Raw genomic sequence first — 23,714 nt, 5'->3', positions numbered from 1 at the left:
TTTGCTCTCCCAAGCAAAGCTGAACACTGTGGCTGTTGTTTTGTAAGAAATCCTATCTGGGGCTTGACAGCCAGCGCTTTTACCCTCTGAGCCATCTCACCAGCCTCCGACAACTGTTACAGTTCACAGTAGGCCATTGCCTTGACTAATTTTCTGGACCACACTCCAGCAGACCAGACGAAACCAGAGTGAAACCACTGTGTCAAACACTGTGTAATCCAACCGAGCTTCAAAACAAGCCAGTTTTCCTAAAACAAAGGAGGACCCCAGTCTACCTGAGTCAGAAGGTAATAAGAATATGTAATAAGAAGTCCCTTCTATCTTAATTCTATAAAGAAAGTAACTTTTTAAATGGTCAAAATGCACTTTTCATTGTTTCTGTCTTTCTCAACTTTTTTTTTGTCTTTAGAGCCAATTTCCTCTGCTATGATCAACAGAACACTTGCTCTATTTCCTAGAAGAAATATTGCCTAGTTTGTAGAGTTATAAATATATCCAATTCAATCCTTAAACCAACTTTGTTGTAATTTCATATTTTAACACTATAAATAGAATTAGGAATGGGGAGAGCCTGATGGGACAGAATCCAACTGCAAGCTACATAAAAAGAAGCTTGGAATTCTGGCTCTGTTATCAATGCTACCTGGAATGATTTTTAAAGGGCTCAGGGCAAAGACCAGCACAGGCAGACCCCACACTTGACAGATGCCCCACAGATCCAGGTGGAGCACAGCCTCCTGCCACCTACAAACTAGAGCACTTCAGACCTCCATCCTCTTTCCGAATCTGGGACTTGACTCTGTGTAGTTCCAAGTCACTAACTTGTCAGCAGGATCTGGCTGAGTCACTTTCTGGGGCTGTCTGAGAACAACTTGGGGCTTTTCTCATGAGAGGTATGTGATTCTGTATCAAATGGATCTTCAGACCCCTGAAGCAAACCCACACAAATATCCCATATGAGTTTTAGGACTGAACAAATGATTCCAGAGGTGCAGGTAAGGCAGGGGCCCACAGCTCCCTTCAGGCCATCCCATGACAGAGGAAGCCCTGTTAGTAGAGAAAAGGGTAGAGCTAGGCCATAGGACTCTCCTCACAGGAATGGGAACAGGATACACTTAGGGTTTCTGTAGTCTCCTGTCTATAGAGGGGAGGCGGAAGTTTGCAAAGAAACTGGTATTTTTTTCTCACTGTGCCACATTTTCACTGTTTTATAGTCATTGATTAATGTATCCACCTTCTCCTGAGACTATGAGATTTTATTTTTTATTCATCTCTGTGATCTCAGCAACTAGCACAGTCTGACATGCTGTAAATGATCATTAGATCTTTCTTGATTGATTGACTGACTGAATCTTCCTAAATTTTGTTACTGTCACCCTAATATAAATTCTGAAAGCAAAGGCTTTCAAACGTGTCCACAAAGATAAGAGTATCCTGGCTCCATCTTCAGAAGCACCCATCGGTGGGGAGTGATCATGCATATAGACAGCTCATTCTTTGCAACACCAACTTGCCAGCTCGTTCTTTGCAACACCAACTTGCCTCCAGAGGAATTATAAATCTACCTGCTGATAGGGAAAGCTCTCACCATACATATGCATCACACTGATTACAAAGGGGTTTGAATCTGAACAATATTGGACATGAGAACAATGAAAATCGGAGCCAAATTCTAGCTCACTGCTTGACAAAAGACATATTTTCTTTGCAGATTTCAAAGATGTTAAAACTGTTTAGTTAAGACTCCAGATGGCAGAATATATTAACTTTAAACTTTAGAATTATTAATGTAGTCCACAGCTATGCTGTCAGCTATTGTATTTTCCGATGTAAATGTAGCGCAGATGAGAAGAGAAAGCTATCTTTTCTATTAAGTTTCATAATCCTCTGCTAAGACTATAGAAGACAATTACCCTAGAGAATCAGATGTTATCCCTGACACCTTGGAAGCTTAAAAACAACAGAAGCAAACACTGTAAAGAGGTTTGACGACCCTCTTTTTAAGATTTCATAAGCAAAAAGATTTACATGCCATGGTAGCGTTATTTGGTGGCTTATACATTAAACTGACGAAGGCATAGAGGAAATCATACATTCTTGGAAAGAACAGTGGCATTTCAGAGTTTGGATGAAGACTTTGTTTTTCAGTGTCTGTCATGTCATATGTGATTTGCACACATGCACCACAAAACCTAAAATTTGCAGCCTAAACTGTGCTAAAAAGAAAACCATCCAATGAATACACATTTTCTTCGCTCAACGTGTACTGAGTGGCATGTACATCAAGACCTATCACTATTATAAAGTTTCTTCATGGAAAATCCTCAAAAACAGGAAGTCCCATGGAGAATATTGAGAGGAAAGAAAACGAACACAGCAGTTGGAAGCGCTGTCTATCTTAACAGTTAAGGAAACGTCAGGCTGATTGACTACCAGACACACGACTTAGAAAATAGCTGAAGAAACACATCAGGCAGGGTGACATGATTAATGATCTTACCTGGGACACTCTTTCATGATACAACATCCACCAGGAGCAGTGACAACTATCCCACTCACACCCGGTAAGACTGTCTGTCCCTGTGCTTGGACAACCAGACCTCAGTTCTTGTCACAGTCCAGTATATTTCCCAGGATTTCTTTGACCTTCATCTCCAAAACCCAGCTTGTATCAGTCTGCTAGAGACACCCTGAGCCTGGTATGGTGGTTCAGGCCTGTAATCCCAGTGTTTGGAAGGATGAAGCAGGGGGACCATGAGTTAGTTCAAGGCCATCCTTAGCCACAGGGAAAGAGACCTAGTCTCAAAAAGAAAAAAAATAATCCAGGTGTGGTGACAAATGCCTTTAATCTCACCAACTGGGAGGAAGAGGCACGTGGATCTCAGTCACATTGAGGCCAGCCTGGCCTATGCATTGAGTTTCAGGCCAGCTAGGGCTACAGGAACACTCTGTCTCAAAAGAAAAAATAAAACAGAAATGAAAAGGAAAAAAAAAGATACTCTGGGTAGTAGAAGAATGGGACTAAAGGGGAAATCTCTAAATATGACTTCTATATTCGCTATAGTTCAAACAGCACTTTGACGGTTAACTGGCTCAGAAATCAGTTGCTTCTCCTGCTGAAAACAAGGAGCAAACAAGCATCTGCTTCTCCATGTAGCCCCCATGCCTGTGATCTTGCTATTACCCTAGAAAATACCACCCAATTATATTAAATGAGCCCATTTTAGTGCTCATTTCTGTGATTCCATGAGCTAAGCACACTGAGTGGATAATACAAGGTTACTTGGTTGCAGAGTGATTCATTTTATTTACATTAGAAATAAATACTATTCACTTGTAAACAGGATTTAGAATTTAAACAGACTTTCATTACAAACATAGCTATAATAAAGTACATTTTTCCCTTATGAGAAATCATTCAAGAACAGAAAAAAAAGAAAAAGAAAAAGTGAACTAATTTTTTGGCAAAAACAGGAGCCCTGAGCTCCGTGTTATGCCGAGTGCAAAGACTACCAAACGCAGTGAAGACGCAGTGTGAGCCAAGCAGAAATGTGCAGAGCAGAGGTTGCAGAAGGAGGGCTCAGCAATGAGGTAGCCCACAGGTGGGAACTTGCAAAGCACTGACGGAACTGAATCTCACTTGACCATTAACACAGAAAAAATACTAGGTAAAACACATTTTAGAAATTTTCTAATGTAATGGTAGCTTTTAGGAGCTGAAAATCCAATTATGAATTTCCAGGTCAATTTTTGAATGAAAGCATGTGACGAGAAGAGCAGGAAGAACCTTAAAGACTCAAGTCTACCCTCAGTTGTTTGCCAGCACTGCTCCTGGGGAATGGCGGTAAGGCCAGAAGTTCAAGGACTTCAGGTTTGGAGGGATAAAAGTCTATCCCAGAGCCCACCTTAGGAAGAGAGTTATACAAGACGGTTTCTCCATGTATGGCAGACATTGTGCTCACCAATGCAGCTTCTCCTCCTTTTCTGGGAATACAAGATGTCAAAATCCCAAGCTCTTCAGTGGTAACTGCAGAGACTCATAACTGGTCAAAGGGCAAAGAATAAGAAACATTTAAATGCTCATCCATCCCTGAGACTTTTATATCACCCACTCCAGGGCTCAAGTAACATCACAGAAGATGGAACAGAAAGAATGTAAGATCTGAAGGAAGGAGTGGAGTGAGATAGAATGCTGTCCTTGGAATGTAACATCGCTGTTGTACCCTTGATCCCATAGCAGTTGTGATTACCAGCTAAACTGTACCCATCAACATCCTGTCAAGGTGAGGAGACAGGTCCTTAAGCCCTCCACTCCAAGGACCCAAGGACCCCAACGATAGCTAATGGTAGTTATGGGAGAAGGGCTCACAAGTCCCCACCCCTCCCTGAGTAGGTATAGCCCTTGATGGTCACTAGGAAAGAAAGAGATATTTTTATCAGTGCTATAGCCACTAGAGGAGTGTAGGTTCCTGTAAGTAATCACTTGTCCAAGACCTGTAAGTAACCCTAATAAAACTCATTGGAGACTGGGTGTGGTGATGCATGCCTTTAATCCCAGAGGAGGAGGTGGGTGGAATCTCTGTGAGAGCAAGTTCCAGGCCAGGTGAAGTACAAGGAGACCCTATCTTAAAAAAAAAAAAAAAATGGGACTGGAAAGATGGCTCAGTGGTTTGAATACTTGCTGCTCTTACAGAAGATCTGGGTTCAATTCCCAGCACCCACATGGAGATTAACAACCATTTGTAACTCCAGTTCCACCAGTTCCAGAGAATCCAACCTTCTCTCTGGCTTCTATGGGCATTGCACATATGGTGCACTTACATACATGCAGGCATTTAGGAGCTGGAGAGATGGCTCAGTGGTTAAGAGCACTGGCTGCTCTTGCAGAGGAACAGCTAACAACTGTCCTTAACTCCAGTTCCAGGGGATCCAACGGCCTCTTCTGACCTCCGTGGGCATTGTGAGACACAGATGAGCTTTATAAACCCTGCTCTGCTTCTGCCTGGAGTCAAAAGTTCTTTGAGGCATTAGCTCCGTTTCTGACTGCCTATTAATAAAGGACTCAACAATCATTATGTGGCATTCCTCTATGCATCTCACTCGGGATCACATTTTGTTTTATTTGTATGTTTGTTTGCTTGTTTGTTTCAGACAAGACCTTGCTATGCAGCCAGGCTGGCCTTGAACTTTGAATCCTCCTGCTTCAGAGTGCTGTGGTTACTGGCTTGTCAAAAATTTGACAAGTTAGTTATTCGGTCTTACATTTTAATTTCAAAATAATCTTCCTATTACTTTCTACAGTAGGAGACCAAATTATTCACACTAAAATTTATTTAGAAATAAGTATAATTATAGTAATTCTTCCATTTAATTAAACTTTTAATAATCTGATTAGGGATCTAATATCTTACCAAAGAAATACATTTCTGCCAATCAATTATCTTTGCTAATGTATCAAAGCTTAGTTAAATTTTAAAAAGAAAGTACACAGTGTGACTAATAACATTAAAACATAATTGTATTTCAAAATGAAATAAGCAGAGCAATAAAAGATTAGTATCTATCAAAAAATGATCACAATATTCAGATTTACTCATGACTTTTTCAAAGCTCCAGAAAAATGTATTGACCTAGTGTTCTTTTTGTTGTTTGTTATATTTAAGGTCATTTTTTTTTAAAGCCTTAACTGAGATGGTGCAGTTTAGCATGGAAGGGAAGTTTAAAGTAAAAATAACCCTAAAGCCAGGCATGATGGCATATACCTTAATCCCAGCATTTTGAAGGCAGAAGCAGACAGATCTTTGTGAGATTGAGACCAGCCTGGTCTGCATAGTGATTCCAGGCCAGCTGGGGCTACAGGGAGACCGGTTTTAAAAAACAAATGACCAATAACAACAACAACAACAACAGAAACCAGTAAATGTAGAAATATCCTCAATATATTAATGTGGTATATTCTAAGTTTTTGCTATAAAAGTGAGTGCATGGAATTTGGGATCCTTCTGAAGAAGAGTCTCTCTGGGATCACCAGCTCAGCACATCTTCTTTCTCCTGGATATATCTCCATGGCTACAGGAGAAGGCACCATGCTTCCATTTGATCTTGTCCAGTCAGATGACCTCCAAAATACACTTGGCCCGGGGACAGTCATCTAAACTAGGATTTTTAAATTTGGAGCTGAAACTATAGTAAAACCAAATTTTCTTTTTGGAATGGAGATGTAAATTATAAACTCCAACTTCAGCTGCCATGTTTCCTTTAGTCTTCCAAGGTAAGATAAAGCAAACACATAAATGAGGAAGAGGGCCAGAATGAAGTAAGAATTGGCAGTATCTCTTTTTCCTGTTGTTCCTAAGGTCCAGCTGTTCCTCTCCCCTTCTTACCTGGTGACCAACCATCCATGAATATCATGGGTTAATACATTCTACTTACTTAGACTACTGCAGGCTGTCTGCCATTTATAACCAAAAGAGAGCTGACCAGTAACACACAAAATGATGTAAAGGATGAGTGACTCTAGAGACGTTTAGTTAGTACTAGTTCTAGTGCTATAAAAAGTTTGAGCCCTGAGCTGGAATATGTGGATGTCTGCAGCTGGTACCTCTTCTTATCAAAATACTACTAAACTGCACACTTTTTATCTCTTCCTCCACCCTAATACCTTCACCTAGAAAGAGATCATCAATGTAAAAAAGAAAAGGCTTTTTGAAAATGGGTTTGACACTCTCTGCAAGATCACAAGGGCATGATGATGATGAGGGGGCCACTGGTGGATCCTTAGCTCAACTAGGAGATGGTCATGAAGGTGGGAAGGTGGCTGGAGGCAGATTTCTCTTGTATAGAAATGATCTCTTCTTTCAACTGTACCCACTTGGCAATATGCCTGTTCTCTATCTTTCATGGCTCATCTCTGTGTTAATTTTTTTTGTCCCTGTGACACAATGACTGACATAAACAACTTACGGGAATTATGTATTCTGCTCACAGTTTCTGAGCTTCAGTCTGCGGTCGCTTGGCACCGAGCACTTGGGCAGAACATTATGGCAGGGAGAGCGAGTGGTGAAGGGGCTTCTTCAGCTCATCACAGACTGGAAACTAAGAAAGAGACAGGAAAGTGCAGGGAGAAGCAAGGACCAGCAACCAGGGACCTACTTCCTCCAGATAAGTCACCTCCTAGAGTCCCCCAAACCTCCTAAAAGAGGACCACCTGCTGGGAACCAAGTGTTTCAAAATGATCCTGAGGGGTTGGGGCCGACAACTTCATATTCAAACCATAACAATTCTGCACGCAAAACTATTTTGTTCTCACAAACGTCACCTAATAAAACAAACTTTTACACAAAGGTGATAGCTTCACAATTCTATAGCCAACAGTTTTCTGGGAAAGCATTTGATTGGAGTTCTATAAGAGAATAGCATTGAAAAAACTAATCAAGGCGTAAAGAGGTCTCTTGAATTTTATCTCAAAAAAATTATGACAGCATATTTTAAAATGAAATGGAGATCTTCTTTAAAGGGTAAAAATTCATTCAATTTTATGTCTTACAGGGTTTGTGCTAGTTCAATATTGTATAACTGTATTAATTCAACTGTGAACCTAAAAATTTACAGCCACTTTTGAAAGAGATGTATCCTTGCTCTGGAATGCATCACTGAATATGTTAAAGATGTAATGAAATGCTTCTTCTAATCACGTGATTATTAAATAAAAATTTTTTTTAATTATAAAAGAAAATGCTTCTTCAACCAAAGCTACTCCATTCAAAAAGCAACTGTGAGTAACACAAGTTTATTGAGTAATGAAAGCATAAGACTAAATTTAAAATAACTGTGGCATAGGGGCCACAGCTATAGAACACAGAGGAGAAGGAACGTGTGGGTGAGCCAAGTGAATGAGCACAGCACCCAGAGAAAACTAGCAATTAAAAAGATATTTTAAAAGATTCACAATAAGCTATTTAGAGTGAGTCAGAACTCCAAACAAGAGAAAATTAATGTGTCTATACTCTGTTCACTTAGAAAATGTTTGCTTCACAGGCAAAGCTCTAGAAAGTGCTATCAGTTTTTAAAAGTAATTTTACTTTATTCTTACTATGAAAACAATACATGTTCTTTATGGAAAATGTAATGGAGCAGAGAGAAAAAAAGAGAAAAGAATAAACAGTCTGTTTTCCTGTGCCTAGTAATAAATATTTTGTCGTATTATGCACCAAATATCCTTTTGATGAAGTCACTTATTGTTTAACCAAAGAACAGATGTAAAACATGCTCACTCTTTAATTAGTATACACTTGTTGTACAAAATAATGGCTTTCATTGTGATATTTTCATGCATGTATGACAAGCAATCTGACCATACTGAGGCCCGATCTCTTCTCACTCCCTCCTCACCCCCACTGATCCCCTTCCGGATCCCAAATAGTCTCCCTTCTGCTTTCATGCCTTTTTTATTATTAAAAAAACATCCTGAGAAAGAATGATATTTCCTTTTCCAACTCTGGCTTATTTCACAGTTCCATCCAAACACAATCATTTTAAAACCTACTTATAAGGAAATTGTATTTCCAATGTTAAACTTCATACTTTGCTGAATGACCTTTAAAATACCTTTTGCTCTAATAAATTGAAAGCATCCACATTTTTCTTGGGGAGAATAAGGATTGTTTCACAAGAAATATGATAAATAGTAAAGCATTACTAATTAACTTCTCACTGAATAAATTAGAAATTTGAGTCCTGAGTGAGATATTTAAGAGTCAGGCGTTGTTGAAAAATACAAACCAATTTCTTTAAGCTGGAAGTTCCCAAGTAGAGTGGCCTTGTAATTTATCTTCTGAAGCACTGGTGAAAGTGAAAAGGGACTTTTGATATATCTAGGCCAACAGGTGGGAATTATCCTAAGCAACCCAGATGTCATGAATGTGAAATGTCCCTACAGGGTCCTGTGTTTCAGCACTTGAACCCCTACTGTTGGCTCTGTTTGGGGACGTTGAAGGAACTGTGTGCAGGACCTGGCTGGAGGAAGTGGATCCTTGGGGGGGGGGTCCTTGAGGGTTACAGTCAACTCTGCTTCAAATGTGAACAGTTTCCTCAAGTTCCCGCTACTTAAGCCACCATGCCATCCCCTTCATGACAAACTGAAGCCTCTGAACCTAGAACCAAAACAAATCCTTCCTTATTTTGCTTCTGTTACATATTTGGCCACAATGATGTGAAATGTTAACACACCGGAGTACGTGTAGGCCCTCAGGAGCAGAGTGGAGTGTTAGCGGGTGAGCTGCAGACCACCACACTGAGGGGCAAAGTGACCCACCAGTAGCTGTGGGGTGACAGGTCTTATTCAGAGCTTAACACAGGGATGTGCAGAACCAGCAAGAGCCAAGGTGGGGGTACATCTGTAAGGAGAGACACTAAGGCCTCAAAACAGAATAAACTGACCCACAGCAGGCAGAGCAATAGGACCAGAGTGAGGTGAGCAAGGACAAGGGCCTACACACAGTCTGGAAGCCTACCACATACCACATAACCCTGGTTCCCCCACCACACACACACACACACACACACACACACACACACACACACACACACACATACACAGATGGCAGCAGGAAAAGGAGAATGTGGAAGAGGAAGGACCTGGAAAGAGTGGGCACTGTCCTGAAATGGACTATTCGAACTAAAACAAGCTGTTCAAACTTAGAGAGGTAAAGATGAGCTTTAACTGGCATGTTCAAATTTTTCTGTAGTTGAAAAGCTATGAAGATAAGTTTTAGAAAGCAAATTCTATATATGCATCTGAATTGTATGCAGATTTTGACTTTAATTTTTGGTTTCTTGAAACAGAGCCTCTTATGTAGCCCAGAGTGACCTTGAATCCATGGCAATCCTTCTGCCCCAGCCTGCCAAGTGCTAGCAGTGCAGGCATGCACCATCACACCCACCAGTATGCAAATTTTGAGTTTTGCTATCCACTAGATAGTAGATGTTTCCATGGTCTCGGTCTACTATTATGTCATAATAAATGCCCACATGATATTGCAATTTGAACTTTTATAATAAAAATACTTCTTTTAAAGTATAAATACCACTCGTCCCTACATTAACTCAAAATCCCCCTTGGTATCTGTCAGTCTCTGTGTGTCATGTATTGCAAGTAGGATTGGTACAAGTTCAGCTCCTGTTTGTAACTCTTCTCTATTGGATTAATTGCTTTTCTCATGGTTGTGAACAAATACCTGACAAAATGCAACTTAAAGCAGGATATTTGTTTTGTTTGCCAGTGTGAGGAGACACAGTTGAGCACTACAAGGAAGGCATGGTGGCAAGACAGAGACCGAGGGCAGCTGGCATTTTGCTTGTTTTCTCCTTTGTTGTGGATTTGTGTTATACTGTACCTTTTACCCCAGGGTCTTATGAAAATATATGATGCAGGGGCCTGAAGTTCCAACAATGGCCTAGCTGAACAGATTTATTTTTGAATGCTATTCTTCATTTTGGGGAGGTCTGTGTGTGTGTGTGTGTGTGTGTGTGTGTGTGTGTGTGTGTGTGTGTGTTCTGGTATGTTGTTTAAAAATAAGAACTTTGTAAGCAGTATGAAAGGCAGAGGCGAAGGAGGAAGAGGTGGCGGGAAGAGGAAAAGGGGAAAGAAAAAGAAGAAGATCGAGTTCCAGCACTCAGTGCCCTTTGGGTTCTGTCTCTATTTCCTCTACCTGTTAATTTATTGCTTTATTTGACAAATACTAATTGAGCACTCACTGCATTTTTATTCCATGTCTCAAGTCTTGCTCTTGTTACTCCCCACCAGGGCCAGAAAGCCCCTTTAAAGTCTCCTCTCTTGAGTTCAAATTATGTAGTGCATGCATGGAAACTATATAACTAAACCTGTTTCAAATGTGTATAAAGAGTTAATAAGCTTTCTTCTGAGGTGCTGAGTCCATGTTAAGGTTGGAGAAATGAAAGAAAGGGAGGTCCTTGTGAATTTCAGCAACAGACATGCTGTAGTGCATGGTTAGTAGGGGCTTTATTTCCTCTTTGCTTTTTAATAGTGGTGTGTGCTGGAGATGTAAAGAGATGGGATTTTTGGCTGGTGGAAATCTACATAAATCTAGCTTGGCCCTCAGTGATGTGAGGAACTCTAAATACTTGCAGGCTAGCATCAAAAAGAAATCATTGATTAAACACAGGAAGAGTAATGTAGCAAATTGAGAAATTCAGACACTTTTCTATTTGCATATACTAAGACATTCTGGTCCCTTGGAACTGGTTTTCCACATTCAGTAGTGAACTTTAAATACATATGAACTCCCTATTCAAATAGTACATTCAGGCAAAAGTGTGAAGAATTTAACAGAAATATCAGTTTTCCTTTTGTCTCTAATTTACTATTTATGCCCAAATTATCTTTTGTAGAAATCTTTAAAATGAGGTTTCCTGCCCCACAAGTATTGCATTGGTGACTTCTTCCAGTTTCCCTTTCCCTTTCTGTTTTCTTCCTATTACAAGGTAGAGGACTGGCATGGGGGAAGTAAAATACCTACAGTCTTTAGTCTGAGGCTTGGGCAAGAAAGAAAAACAATTTTAAATTACAAATACATAAAATTAACCTGAGTCCTTAAAACTAAGTGTTACCACGGAGACCAGAGCAAGATCTGTCTCCATGGAGATCTAGATTTTTTTTTTTTTGCTTTAAATTATCATTTATTACCAAATGTCAACTTGGCTAAGGAAAAGATTTAAAAGGATGAATGAATGAATGAAGAAATGAAGGACAGAACTAGCCTCACATTAATTTATTAAATTAAGTCTAAATTGTTCTGGTTCTCGTAATTCCAAAGAGTGGGAGATAGATTTCCCAGGAGACAACTTTCTCTCAACTCCGGATTTCTAATAGAAACATCTGATGGTATGGTTCCATAAATGCTACAGGAAGGAGTGGGCAAAGATGATTTCTAGTAAAGGCAGAAGCACTAAGGTGTGACAAGGGTGATACGATCCTATCTCACTGCCACGCTAGCTGCAAGGAAGAGGTGGTTCTTTGTCAATGTCATATTCCACTAATGGACCAGAGATATCCCTAAATGCCCATCCTTTATCATGTCTGCTGCATATTGCTGTTTTCAATGTGTGTAGTGAGATCAAACAGACTTCTATTACATACCAGATAAAGAGAACCAAGAAAAAGCCACACGTTAAAACTGTATAATCAGAGGTAAGACAGAGTTTCTCCCAGTTGTATGTTGTATTTGTACCAGTAAGTACAGTCACATGACTGTTCAAATACTCAGTTGATAAGTTACCCAAATGGTACATTATAGATCTTAGATGTTCAACAATTAAATTTTAAAAATCACTAGAAAAATGTATTGTAATTTAATATAAGCTTTAACATATCATAAAATAAGGCAATTGGAGGTTCAGCATGGTGCCTGGAGGCCATGCTGAATATCATCAACAGAGAACACAAAAATCATGAGGGGGGAGGGGGAGAGAGAGAGAGAGAAAGAGAGAGAGATTAAATAGCCCATGAAAAGGACCAACATGAGAGCAAAAAGAAGTCAAAGCCTTGCCTATGTGACCTTAGTTGGAAACCTGTATGTTGGTGAAAACATTAACCCTTTTTGCCTGTGTGTCTGTACATGTTGAAAAAAAAAGTGCCTCAAGTATTGATTTTGAGTTGCAAATAAATATTACCAAGTAGGTGAATTTACACATAGAATTCACAAGTAGAGTCAACTGCATTCGCCACCCAAAGGGAGCTCTTTCTACTTCTTGGAATGTTGTTTCTATTTCCTGCTCTCTTCTGTTCACCTATGGAGCCCCTATTGTTCCTTCAAAACCCTGGAACAAACACACCCACCCACACATGCATAACATACTACACACACAGGTAACTTTTGTCTCAAATACACATCTGTTTTGCACAAATCAGATTATAAGATTATATTCTCCTGTTGTAGCATATGAAATCCCTCGGAGTGAGCATCTGAATGCATATAAATAACTGTTTGTGTGTTAACTGCATGCCAGGCTTAACATTAAAAGATGTTCCACACAATAATCCTATCACCACTATTTTACAATGGTACAGTTAGGCCTGGGGCAGTCAAGTCACTTGCCAAATCACATAGCTCAGGTTTATCTAACACGCAGGTTTTATATTGTGGCATAGTAAATAGTGTTAGCTATCAAACATTATTGACCATTTATACTATTGCAGATACAATAAGTGCTTTACAAAAATGATCACATCGATAATTTGTGCTTCTATTTCTGTGTCCTAACGTAGTAAAGTGCATTATGAATAAATATTTGCTGGGCTGATTTAATTCTCCTTCCAAACTCAACAGTGGAATGCTACATTTTTCAGCAATAGCTGAAATGGCTTCAGTGCTCCACTACCTTTCTTTCTCACCAGGTTCCATATCTTTCACGTTTCTGTTCTTCTGTGGCTCTGCTACTTATGGTCATGGTGCTTACAACTAAACTTCAATGCAACAGTAATGAAGAAGCAGGCAGTAGCACTGTCCCTTTGCAAAAATTCTAACAGTAACTTACAGTGGTTATGTATATGATGACCCAAATCTTTAAGGGATGACAGGTCCACAGAAGAGTTAAGTGTTTTACTTGAGGGCCATGAAGTAAGACTACATATGTCAAGATAAAAAAGGCTATATAGAGCTTGATGCCTGCCCTCAGCAAGTATGGCTGTGAAGAACCCAAACTGCTTCATTTGAGCCACCCAACCCAGAAGTTGTCTGTCCCTATGTCCCCACACCAGCCTGTTTCTGTCATAAACATAATTGTGTGTGGAAGTGGAAGGAAGAGTCTCTTTCCTCTACATAGCTTTGGATCCTATCAATATACTGTCTCACACTGAATTCAACGAGGGCAGAAAGTCCATTTAGGGATGAGAAATAAAATCAAAAAGCTGTAGGAAAGTAGACAGGCTCTAGGAAGTCTTCAGGACAGACAGGGCAAGTGTCACATGGTCCAGGAATGGATGTGTGCAAGCAGCTGAAGCTGAAGTTGCTTGTCTCCGATCAAAGGTGAAGATAAAAAGTAGACAAAAATTGTGACTTGTTTTCATTTCCGTCTTTCCACATCTCTTAAATATTACAAATACTCTGAAAGTAACCACTCACAGAAATTTGACTCAAAAGTCTCCATTTTTCTCCAGTGCTGCTGTCGCTAATGGTGCTGTATAGGCTACTTTAATATTTAATTTTTTAAAAGAGAGAGGGAGAAATTCCAAGTGAATGTGAACCGTGATTCCTAAAACACAGGAAGTAAACCAAATGCTTCCTAGGGTCAGGTCAGGTCAGAGCTGCATTAAGAGAAGTTCGGTTTTCAAGGGAAATTGGTGTTCAGTCCTTGGTCAGTGATAGTCCCAGGAGACAAAGTCTTCCTCATGACAGGCCTTTCAGTTTTCCAAGAGCACACACAACCCTGGATAACCTGGGGTGTTGAGGAAGTAAATGATAGCCTGGGGGGATGCTGAGGGACTGTTTCACACCTGTGCCTTTCCCTTTCCTTTCTCTCTTCCCTGTTCCACTCCTCTCTCTTATCTTTTCTATTTCCTTACTCTCCTTTCACTTTCCTTTCTCCTCTTTTGTTCTTTCTCTTCACTACTGTTTCTTCTTTTTTTACTCTTCCCCTCTTCTGTTCCATCATTCTCTACTCCTCCCCCTCCAGCACTCAGGAACTACAAGCAGTTTGCTCACCAGGAATACACCAACACCGGCTTCGAGTATTTCTTGTGACCGGAGCGGAGAGTCAGGGAGCCTTTGCGCTCCATCAAGTCCGTGGGCCCCAGCTCATACCACTGTTCCTTACTGTCGCCGTAACAGTCCTGGTATGAGTTATCAAAAGTCCCCATGTCTGCCTTAGATCTAAGAACCGACCTCAAGGGATTTCCATCCGAACAGGTCTAGCTCTTCCTAACAAGAACCAAGATTCTGCGTCCTTTGTCGCCTACCAACCTGGGCGTGGTCAATGGAGGGGGCGGAGTCAGTGAAAGGTTGGGTTCCTTTAACCTAATCACCCTGGTTTCCCCGCATTGTAGTTACTGATTAAAACTACATTTCCCAGAATGCAGTGAAGATGACAATCAGGCAGCACAGACTTTGGAAGGAGAAATGCATTCTGGGATTTGTAGTTTCGTTGGTCCGCCAGCCTGAACTAAGAATGGGGCAGTAAGTTCAGTTAAGGTGAAGTTGAGCATCTCCAAAGCACTAAGTTGGAGCTCTCTATGTAGAAGTTCATTTGACTGCCCATCATCCGTTGCCACTACACCTCTGTTTACGGTTATTTAAGTTTGACTAGAAGAGAGCAGAAAGTTTGAGAATCAAAAAGTCTGGTTCATCTCTCAACCATGCTAGGCCCTGCCTTCCTCCCCTTAAAAGCAGCGGAGGGAATGAAATTGTGTTGTGGGGTGGACACAAAAATCTCAGAGACAAAATTACCTCTAGGCACAGTTTAGGACCCCAGCAGGCATTCAGCCTCCAGAGAAATACCAAGTTCTCATCATTCTTCTGACATTTTGCGACAACACAAATTCTTCACATTTACTGTGCTATGCGTTGTATGTGGGATAGAAATTTCAAAAAGATTATCTTGCCTTCAAGACGTCACAGGCTGTGTAATATAAGGGAAGGTAATTCCCACCCCGCTCCCCCATCTTTCCATAAAGAGAAATGTAGCACATTAAAATTTTTCTTTCCACCCTTAACTGAGCACTTTAGGGGCCTTCCCGTGGACTTTTTCATTGCTATCATTCATAGTGTGGTGCCTACTACATGCCTCCTTTCAGTATCAAATGAACAAATGAATACTATGTTGACTTAGATTTGCACGTACTTCCAGAAGCCCAGAAGTTACATAAAGATCACCTATCTGAGAATGGTGGTACCTTACTATTATCCCAGAATTCAGGAGGCTGAGGTGGGAGGATCGTGAGTTTGAGATAAGCCTGGAATAAATAGTGAGACCCCATCAAATAGATAGATAGATAGATAGATAGATAGATAGATAGACCGATAGATAGATAGATAGATAGATAGATAGATAGATAGATAGATAATTTTAAAGCAGATTTAAAAGACAAACAGAGCATGTGGAAGTCACTTGGTTTCTGATTCAAACATGAAATCAGAAAAATAATAACTTCAAGTAAGGTAATTTTTTTAAATCACAAAGAATTCATACTTAAGAAAATAGTAAGAGATATTCACATTACAAATAGATTCATTTGGTGGGCGTACCTTTAATTCCAGCTCTGGGAGGCAGAGGCATGTAAAACTCTGTGAGAAAGAGGCCAGTCTGGTCTACATAGCAAGTTCCAGGCCAGCTGAGGTTACAGGGAGACCCTGCCTTGAAGAACCAAAATAATACATACATACATACATACATACATACATACATACATACATACATACATAAATGACTCATTTATAAAAGATTTATTGATTCTACAAATACTGAGGTATCCCTCAGGATTCAATTTCACAAATTTAATTACACATATCTTCTAAGTGCTTTTTTGTGGCTTGTAGTACATGGTATGGTCACCTTCAATAGGTTAAGATCCCTAATTTGTTCACAGTCACAGTAATCCATGTTATCTGAAAACAAATAAATAATCCTCAGTCAGCAGCTAAGTGGTAGCAGAGTGTTGACTGCTATTTTAGCCCTTTCCTTTTGATGAAAAGATAAATGAAAGTTAGCTATAAGAGGGTTACTAAGAGCTGCATGAAGTTTAGCTCTGTCCAGTGAAAGTGGAATCTGTTGTTGCAGCAAAAACACCTTCATTACTATCATCTGTGTTTAGTTTACTTACACTTCTAGTGGTAATAACATCATATATGTGCAACCAATATATATTTACATACCATTTGACTCAGATGCACACTGCCCAAAGCCAAGCTCTTTCTGCAGTGTACAGCTGTGCAGAAACTTGAAAGGTGTTCAGGGGAGAGGCTGTTGTATCCTGGTGGAGATTTGAAAGGTTTTCAGCACAGAAAATAAACAAAACAAATATAGTCTTTATTTAGGCATTCCTTAAGCCAAACTGACTGTGAATATGATTTTATTATATTTTTCTCCTTTTTAAAAAGGTGTGTGTATGTGTGTGTGTGTGTGTGTGTGTGTGTGTGTGTGTGTACGTACGTACATGAGTGCAAGTGCTCAGGGAGGCCAGAGGGATCAGATTCCAATGTAACTGGAGTTACAGGCAGTTGTGAATCACCCAACATGGGTGCTGGGAACTGAATTCAAGTCCTCCACTAGAGCAGCATGCATTCTTTTTTATTTTTAATGTATAAGAGTTTTTTGCCTGCATGTACATAAGGGCACCCATCCATACTATATCCACAGAGGCCAGAGGAAGGCATTAGATCCCCTGGAAATGGAGTTAAGGATGGTTGTTAACCACCATGTGGCCGCTGGGAACTGAACCCAGGTCCTCTGCAAGAGCAGCCAGTGATCTTAATCACTAAGCCATTTCTCCAGTATCCAATATGTGTTCTTAACCAATGAACCATCTCTCCAGCCCTATTTTTTTCCTGTTAGTATTAACCTTCCTAAGGTTTATTATCCTCAATGTCTACTAATTGTTTTCCATTATCCTTGTACCAGGATGTGGGGAATTAGCTCTGATATCTGATATATAGTTACATCTTTGTATACATTAGAGCATTATGTCCTTTTTTTTCTCTCTTTTTGAGACAAGTCCAGGCTGGCCTCAAACTCACAGAGGTCTGCCTGTCTCTACCTCCTGAGTTCTGGGACTCTTTATCAATAAAATAGGGCAGAACAGAAGTTATTATCAAAGGTCTTTGTGAGAATTACCTAGCAAATACACCAGATACAGGTAAAACAATATCTAATAGGTGTTCCTTCCTCAGGTTCAGTTACTGCTACTATTATTATTGCATCTGGGCTTTATGTATATCATTTCAGTGTAGTTCCCTAAATACACCCTTGTGTAATAAGTTTATGTGTATGAGTGTATTGCTTATGTAGGTAGGTGCACCTGTGTCATGCAATGCCCGTGGAGGTCAGAAGAGGGCATCGGATTCCCTAAAAATGGAGTTGGGGGCCATGTGGGTGCTGGAAATCAAACTCAAGTCTTCTGCAAAAGCAGCTAGTGCTCTTAACTGCTAAGTCCCAAAATATACCACTCTTAAACCAAATCTCTTTACCGGTCCTTTTAATGAATATCTTTTAATCATATTTTTCCTTCTTTTTCTGAGCTGGTCCTACAAAAGAGTCAAAACAGAAGACAAAAAAATGCTAGTTCTGTGAATTGTCTCTTCTTTACAGTTCTATAAAATACCACAATTAAAAGGAATTCCATGAGATGACTTGTAATCATGTTTAATACAAAATTTAGTAGTTTGAATCAGAAAAATAATAGGAAAAAAATTTAATGTGTTATCGGTGCACAGGTTGGTTTTGTACTCATATATAATCTTTTCATGGCTATAAATAAGATTTGTGGTTTATAAAAGTGAAGTTTTATAAACTGATCCTCAACATACTTGAGTTGCTCCAGTTTACCTCAAACTTCTCCCAGCCAATGAAGCATACAGCTTACAGTAATGCCGTCTATTGACATCAGCCCCTTTTCAGCCCTCTCCTTATGCTGAAGGGCCTCCTAGGCAAGCACTCTACCACTGAGCTACAACTCAGCCCTAAATTTCTTTGTTTGGTCAGACCCCTGAAAAGCCTGTCAAAAAGAATTGAGCATGACAACAACAGCAAACTTAAAAAAAAATTCAATGTATGTTTTAGTTTCCTTTCCTGTTTCTGTGATAAATACCCTGACAAAAGAAATTTAGAGGAGAAACAGTTTACTTCAGGTCACAGTTCCAGGTCACAGTCCATCATAACAGGGAAGTCACAGCAGCAGAAGCTTGAGAGAGCTGCTCACATCTCATCTGTCATCAGGAACAGAGGAAAGAATAAATGTATGCACAGCTTGCCCTCTCCATTTCACACAGTCCAGGATCACACATACACCCATTTCCAGAAAATGGTCCCACCCACAATTAAGATGGTATTTCCTGAGACTGCCAAAGAGTGCCTGTTACGGCCTCCCTCTGGCATGGGGGCTGAGAAATCAGGGCACCTGAGAGCACCTGGATCATGCCTCCATGTGGTGGTGAGCTTCCCCAAATCCTGCCATACCCAACCCCCTAACTGGGATTACATGAGGCCCCTCCCAAGTCTCCTGAACCAACCTCTGTCCTTTGGTAGGATAAGGCTGAGATCTTATCAGACAGCTGGAGAGAGCCTGTTACAACCTCCATTGAGTGGTGGCTGAGATTGCAGCTGACCACCAGAGAGAGCCTGTTCTGGCCTTCCTCCGGCATAGGGGCTGAGAACTCAGCAAACTACTTGAGAGTCCCAAAATCAGCCCTCCCTTAGAGACTGTTCCAAATTTTGCTCTGAGTTCCCGATAATAAGGGTCTAAACCTTAGAAGGAAGCCTGAGTGTACTTGACTGGAACCTGACTTGGGCTTCTTTGGAAGCTCCTGAGTAACTGATTTGAAGCCATCAGTTCCCTTCAAAATAAAACCTGAGAGAACCTGAAACCTCAACCAACCAGCACTACATAACCAAGAAGAAACGGACCAAGGCACCCTGATAATACAAACAGAAGCAAACTCCAACTTATTTTTATATCAGAACCACAAACAACAAAAGAAATTCACATGCCAAAATCACGATGAAAAAATAATAAAATAGAAAGCCAAAACACTATGTCCCCACCAAACTCTACCAGTCCTGTAGAAGAGTTCTACAAGGAGAACCCCCTAGGATACAGATTTTAAAAGAACAATCATAAACATGATCAAGGAATTCAAAAAATTTAAAAAACACACAAACAAATCAAAGAACTAAAAGAAGATAGGGATAAACTTCTGAATGAATTCACAAAAGAGATAGAAACATTGACGAAAACTCAGGCAGAAATGAAGAAGGAACTAAAAAACTCAATAAGCCTACTTGAAACAACAGGGGGAAAACCTCATCACCAGAATGAATGAAATAGAAAACAGAATATCAACACTGGAGAATAAAGTTGAAGAACTGAACCACTCAAGTAGACTATGAAAAAAATTTTAAAAACACAGGAATGGAATATTCAAGAGATGTGGGACACTGTTTTAGTCACTCTTCTGTTGTTGTGATAGAAACGCTGACCAAAACACCTTATAAAAGGAAGAGTATATTTGAGCTTACAGTTCCAGGGGAATTACAGCCCATCATGGTGGGGAGACATGGTGGCTGGAGGCGACTGGAGCAGGAGCAGCAGAAGTTAAGCTCTCCAAATCATCAAACAGGCACAGGAAGCAAGAGAGCAACTGGAGATCCAGCAAGGCTTAAAAACTCTCTAAGCCCACTCCCAGTGATGTGTTTCCTCCAAGATAGCCACACCTTCTAAGACCTCCCAAAACAGCACCACCAACTGGGCACAAAATGTCCAACTACTTGGAGCCTATGGGGGACATTTTCATTCAAACCACACAAACACCATGAAAAGACCAAATCTACGCATCATAGGCAAAGGAAGGAGAAGTATTTCAGGTTAATGGTATTGACCAGATCTTAAACAGGATGGTAGAAGAGAATTTCCCAAAATTAAGGAAAGACATCCCCACAAATACAAGAAGCACATAGAACACCAAATACACAGGACCAGAAAAGAAACTCCCCACATGATATCACAGTAAAAACACTAAATGTACAGAACAAAGAATGAATACTGAAAGCAGCAAAAGAAACACAATTCACATATAAAGGAAAGCCCATCAGAATTGCAGTGGACTTACCAATGCAAATTATGAAAGCCAGAAGAGCCTGGACCAAGGCATTTCCAGTTCTAAATGATAATAGATGCCAGCCCAGAATACTCTACCCAGCAAAAATGTCTATTATAGATGAGGGAGAAAGAAAAATCTGCCATGCCACAAATAGTCTGAAAGAATACATGTCCATGAAACCAGCCCTTCAAATAATATTTGAAGCAATATAAAGAATGGAGAAAGGAACAACTATACCCCAGGGCCAATGAAAGAAAATAAAGGTATAATTGAGGAAACACAAAATTAGACAAAAATGCAAACAGCAATCAAAATTATGGCAACCAATACACATCTTTCAATAACAACTTTAAATATTAATGGTCTGAACTCCTCAGTCAAAAGACACGGGCTAAGTGAACAGAATAAGAAACAAAATCCATCTTTTTGCTGTCTACAAGAAACCCATCTCACCTTCAAGGACAGGTAATACCTTAAGGTGAAAGGATGGAAAAGAATATTACAAGCAAATGGCACTAAGAAACAAGCAGGGGTTGCAATACTAATATCTAACAAAACAGACTTCAAAGCAAAACTAATCAGAAGAGATAAGGAGGTCACTTCAGAACACTACACAGCTGACTTATTGATGCAAACTATAGGGCTTCAAGACACAGATTAACTCCAACTCAGTAATAGGAGGGGACTTCAATACCCCACTGGCTCCATTAGACAGATCAACTGGCCAAAGAATAAACAGAGACGTCTGAATTAAATGATACTACATAAAATGGACCTAACAGACATCTTTCAAATATTCAACGCAAGCACCAAAAACTACACTTTCTACTCAGCACCTCATGGAACTTTTTCAAAAATTGATTACATACTGAGCCACAAAACAAAATTCAAGAAATACAAAAAAAAAAAAATTGAAATAATTCCATGCATTCTATCAGACCACAATGCAATAAAGCTCAAAATCAACACTGGAAGAAGCCCTAGTCACTACAGGATCTCATGGTGATTAAACAACACACTCCTAAACAATGAGTGGGTGGGTCAAAGGAGAAATTAAAAAAAGAAATAAAGGAATTCCTGGAATTCAACAAAAAGAACAATACAACACAACAAAACCGCTGGGACACTTTAAAAGCAGTACTAAGAGGGAAGTTGATAGCTCTAAGTGCCTACATCCAAAAATTAGAACGAGTCCAAATAAATCTCAAGATGCTCAAAAGACAAGAACAAACGAAACCTAAACCCAGCAGAAGAGAAGAAATAACAAATATTAAAGCAGAAATTAATGAAACAGAAGAAAAGAAAACAATATAAAGAATCAATGAATCTAACAGCTGGTTCTTTGAAAAGCTAAACAATATAAACAGACTCTTACCCCAGTTAACCAAAAGAAAGAAAAAGCAAATCCAAATCGACAAAATCAGAAATGAAAGAGGAAACATCACAATAGGCTCCAAGTGTTTGGACATTTTGTCCCCAGATGATGATGCTGTTTTCGGAGGTTTTAGAAGGTGTGGCTGTCCTGGAGGAAGCACATCAGTGGGGATGGTCTTACAGAATTTTTAAGCCTTGCCAGATCTCCAGTCACTCTCTTGCTTCCTGTGCCTGTGTGATGATGTGAGAGCTTAGCTTCTGCTGCTCCTGCTCCAGCCACCTCTAGCCACCATGCTTCCCTGCCATGACAGATGGTAATTCACCTGGAACCATAAGCTCAAATAAACTCTTCCTTCCACAAATTGGTTGGGACAGTGTTTCTATCACAGCAACAGAAAAGTAACAAAGACACTACCAAAAGCAATATATAGATTCAATGCAATCCCAATCAAAATCCTCATGACATACTTCACAGAATTATAGAAAAACCACATAAATTCATATGGAAGCACAAAAGACCCTGACTAGCTAAAGCAATCTTGAGCACAAAGAGCAACACTGGGGTGATTACTAGGCCAGATCTCAAAGTATACTATAGAGCTATAGTCAAAAACAGTGTGGTACTGGCACAAAAACAGACACATAGATCAATGGAGTATCATTGAAGACCCAAACCTGAGTACATGCAATTTTAGCCACCTGATATTTGACAAAGGTGACAAGAACACACAATGGAAGAAAGACAGCATCTTCAACAAATGGTGCTGGCAAAACTAGATCTCCACCTGTAGAAAAATGAAACTAGATCCTTATCTTTCACCTTGCACAAAAGTCAACTCCAAGTGGATCAAAGACCTCAATGTGAAACTGGAAACTCTGAAACTATTAGAAGAAAATATTGGAAGTAACTTACAAGATATAGGTGTAAGAAAGGATTTTCTAAATCGAATAGAAGTTGCTCAGGAACTAAAGTCAGTAATCAACAAGTGGGACCTCATTTAACTAAAAAGGCTCTGTACAGCAAAAGAAACAATCAAGAAAGTGAAGAGAAAACCCAGAGTGGGAAAAGATCTTCACCAGTGACAATCTGACAGAGGTTTAACATCCAGAATATATAACAACTCAAAAAACAAAGAATTGAGAAGCCAAATGACCCAATTAAAAGATGGGTTAAAGATCTAAACAGAGAGTTCTCAAAAGAAGAAATAAAGATGACTAAGAAACATCTCAAAAAGTGTTCAACATCATTAGTAATTAGGGAAATGCAAATTAAAACCACCATAATGTCTCACCTTACCCCAGTCAGACTGGCTAGGCTCAAGAGAACAAATGATACCAAATGCTGGCGAAGATGTGGAGAAAAGGGAATGCATGGTCATTCACTGCTGGTGGGATTGCAAACTCATGAAACCCCTATGGAAAACAGTATGGAGAACTCTTAAAAACCTAAAAATGAACCTACCATATGACCTGGTTATACCACTCCTAGGCATATAGCCATAGGACTCATCCTAT

The 23,714-nt window shown here is 39.8% G+C and overlaps 1 protein-coding gene across 3 annotated transcripts in view; it reads right to left on the bottom strand.

The window, feature by feature from the left end:
- Window positions 1-23,714, bottom strand: part of CUNH9orf135 (chromosome unknown C9orf135 homolog) — a 112,974-nt gene that overhangs the window by 61,755 nt on the left and 27,505 nt on the right. For 2 of the 3 annotated variants that reach the window (XM_029568149.1, XM_029568148.1), the window contains exon 1: window positions 14,721-14,992. The exons of the other annotated variant lie outside the window; for it this stretch is intronic. In XM_029568149.1, the coding sequence (XP_029424009.1) occupies window positions 14,721-14,875 (155 nt within the window). In that variant the 5' untranslated portion in view covers window positions 14,876-14,992. Of the gene's footprint in view, window positions 1-14,720; window positions 14,993-23,714 lie in introns of those variants that run through there. 3 annotated transcript variants of the gene reach the window in all.

Source organism: Nannospalax galili, unplaced genomic scaffold (genome assembly GCF_000622305.1).
Source record: "Nannospalax galili isolate Female #2095 unplaced genomic scaffold, S.galili_v1.0 scaffold761, whole genome shotgun sequence".
NCBI classification, from domain to species: domain Eukaryota; kingdom Metazoa; phylum Chordata; class Mammalia; order Rodentia; family Spalacidae; genus Nannospalax; species Nannospalax galili.
This window is presented reverse-complemented; position numbering and strand designations above follow the sequence as displayed.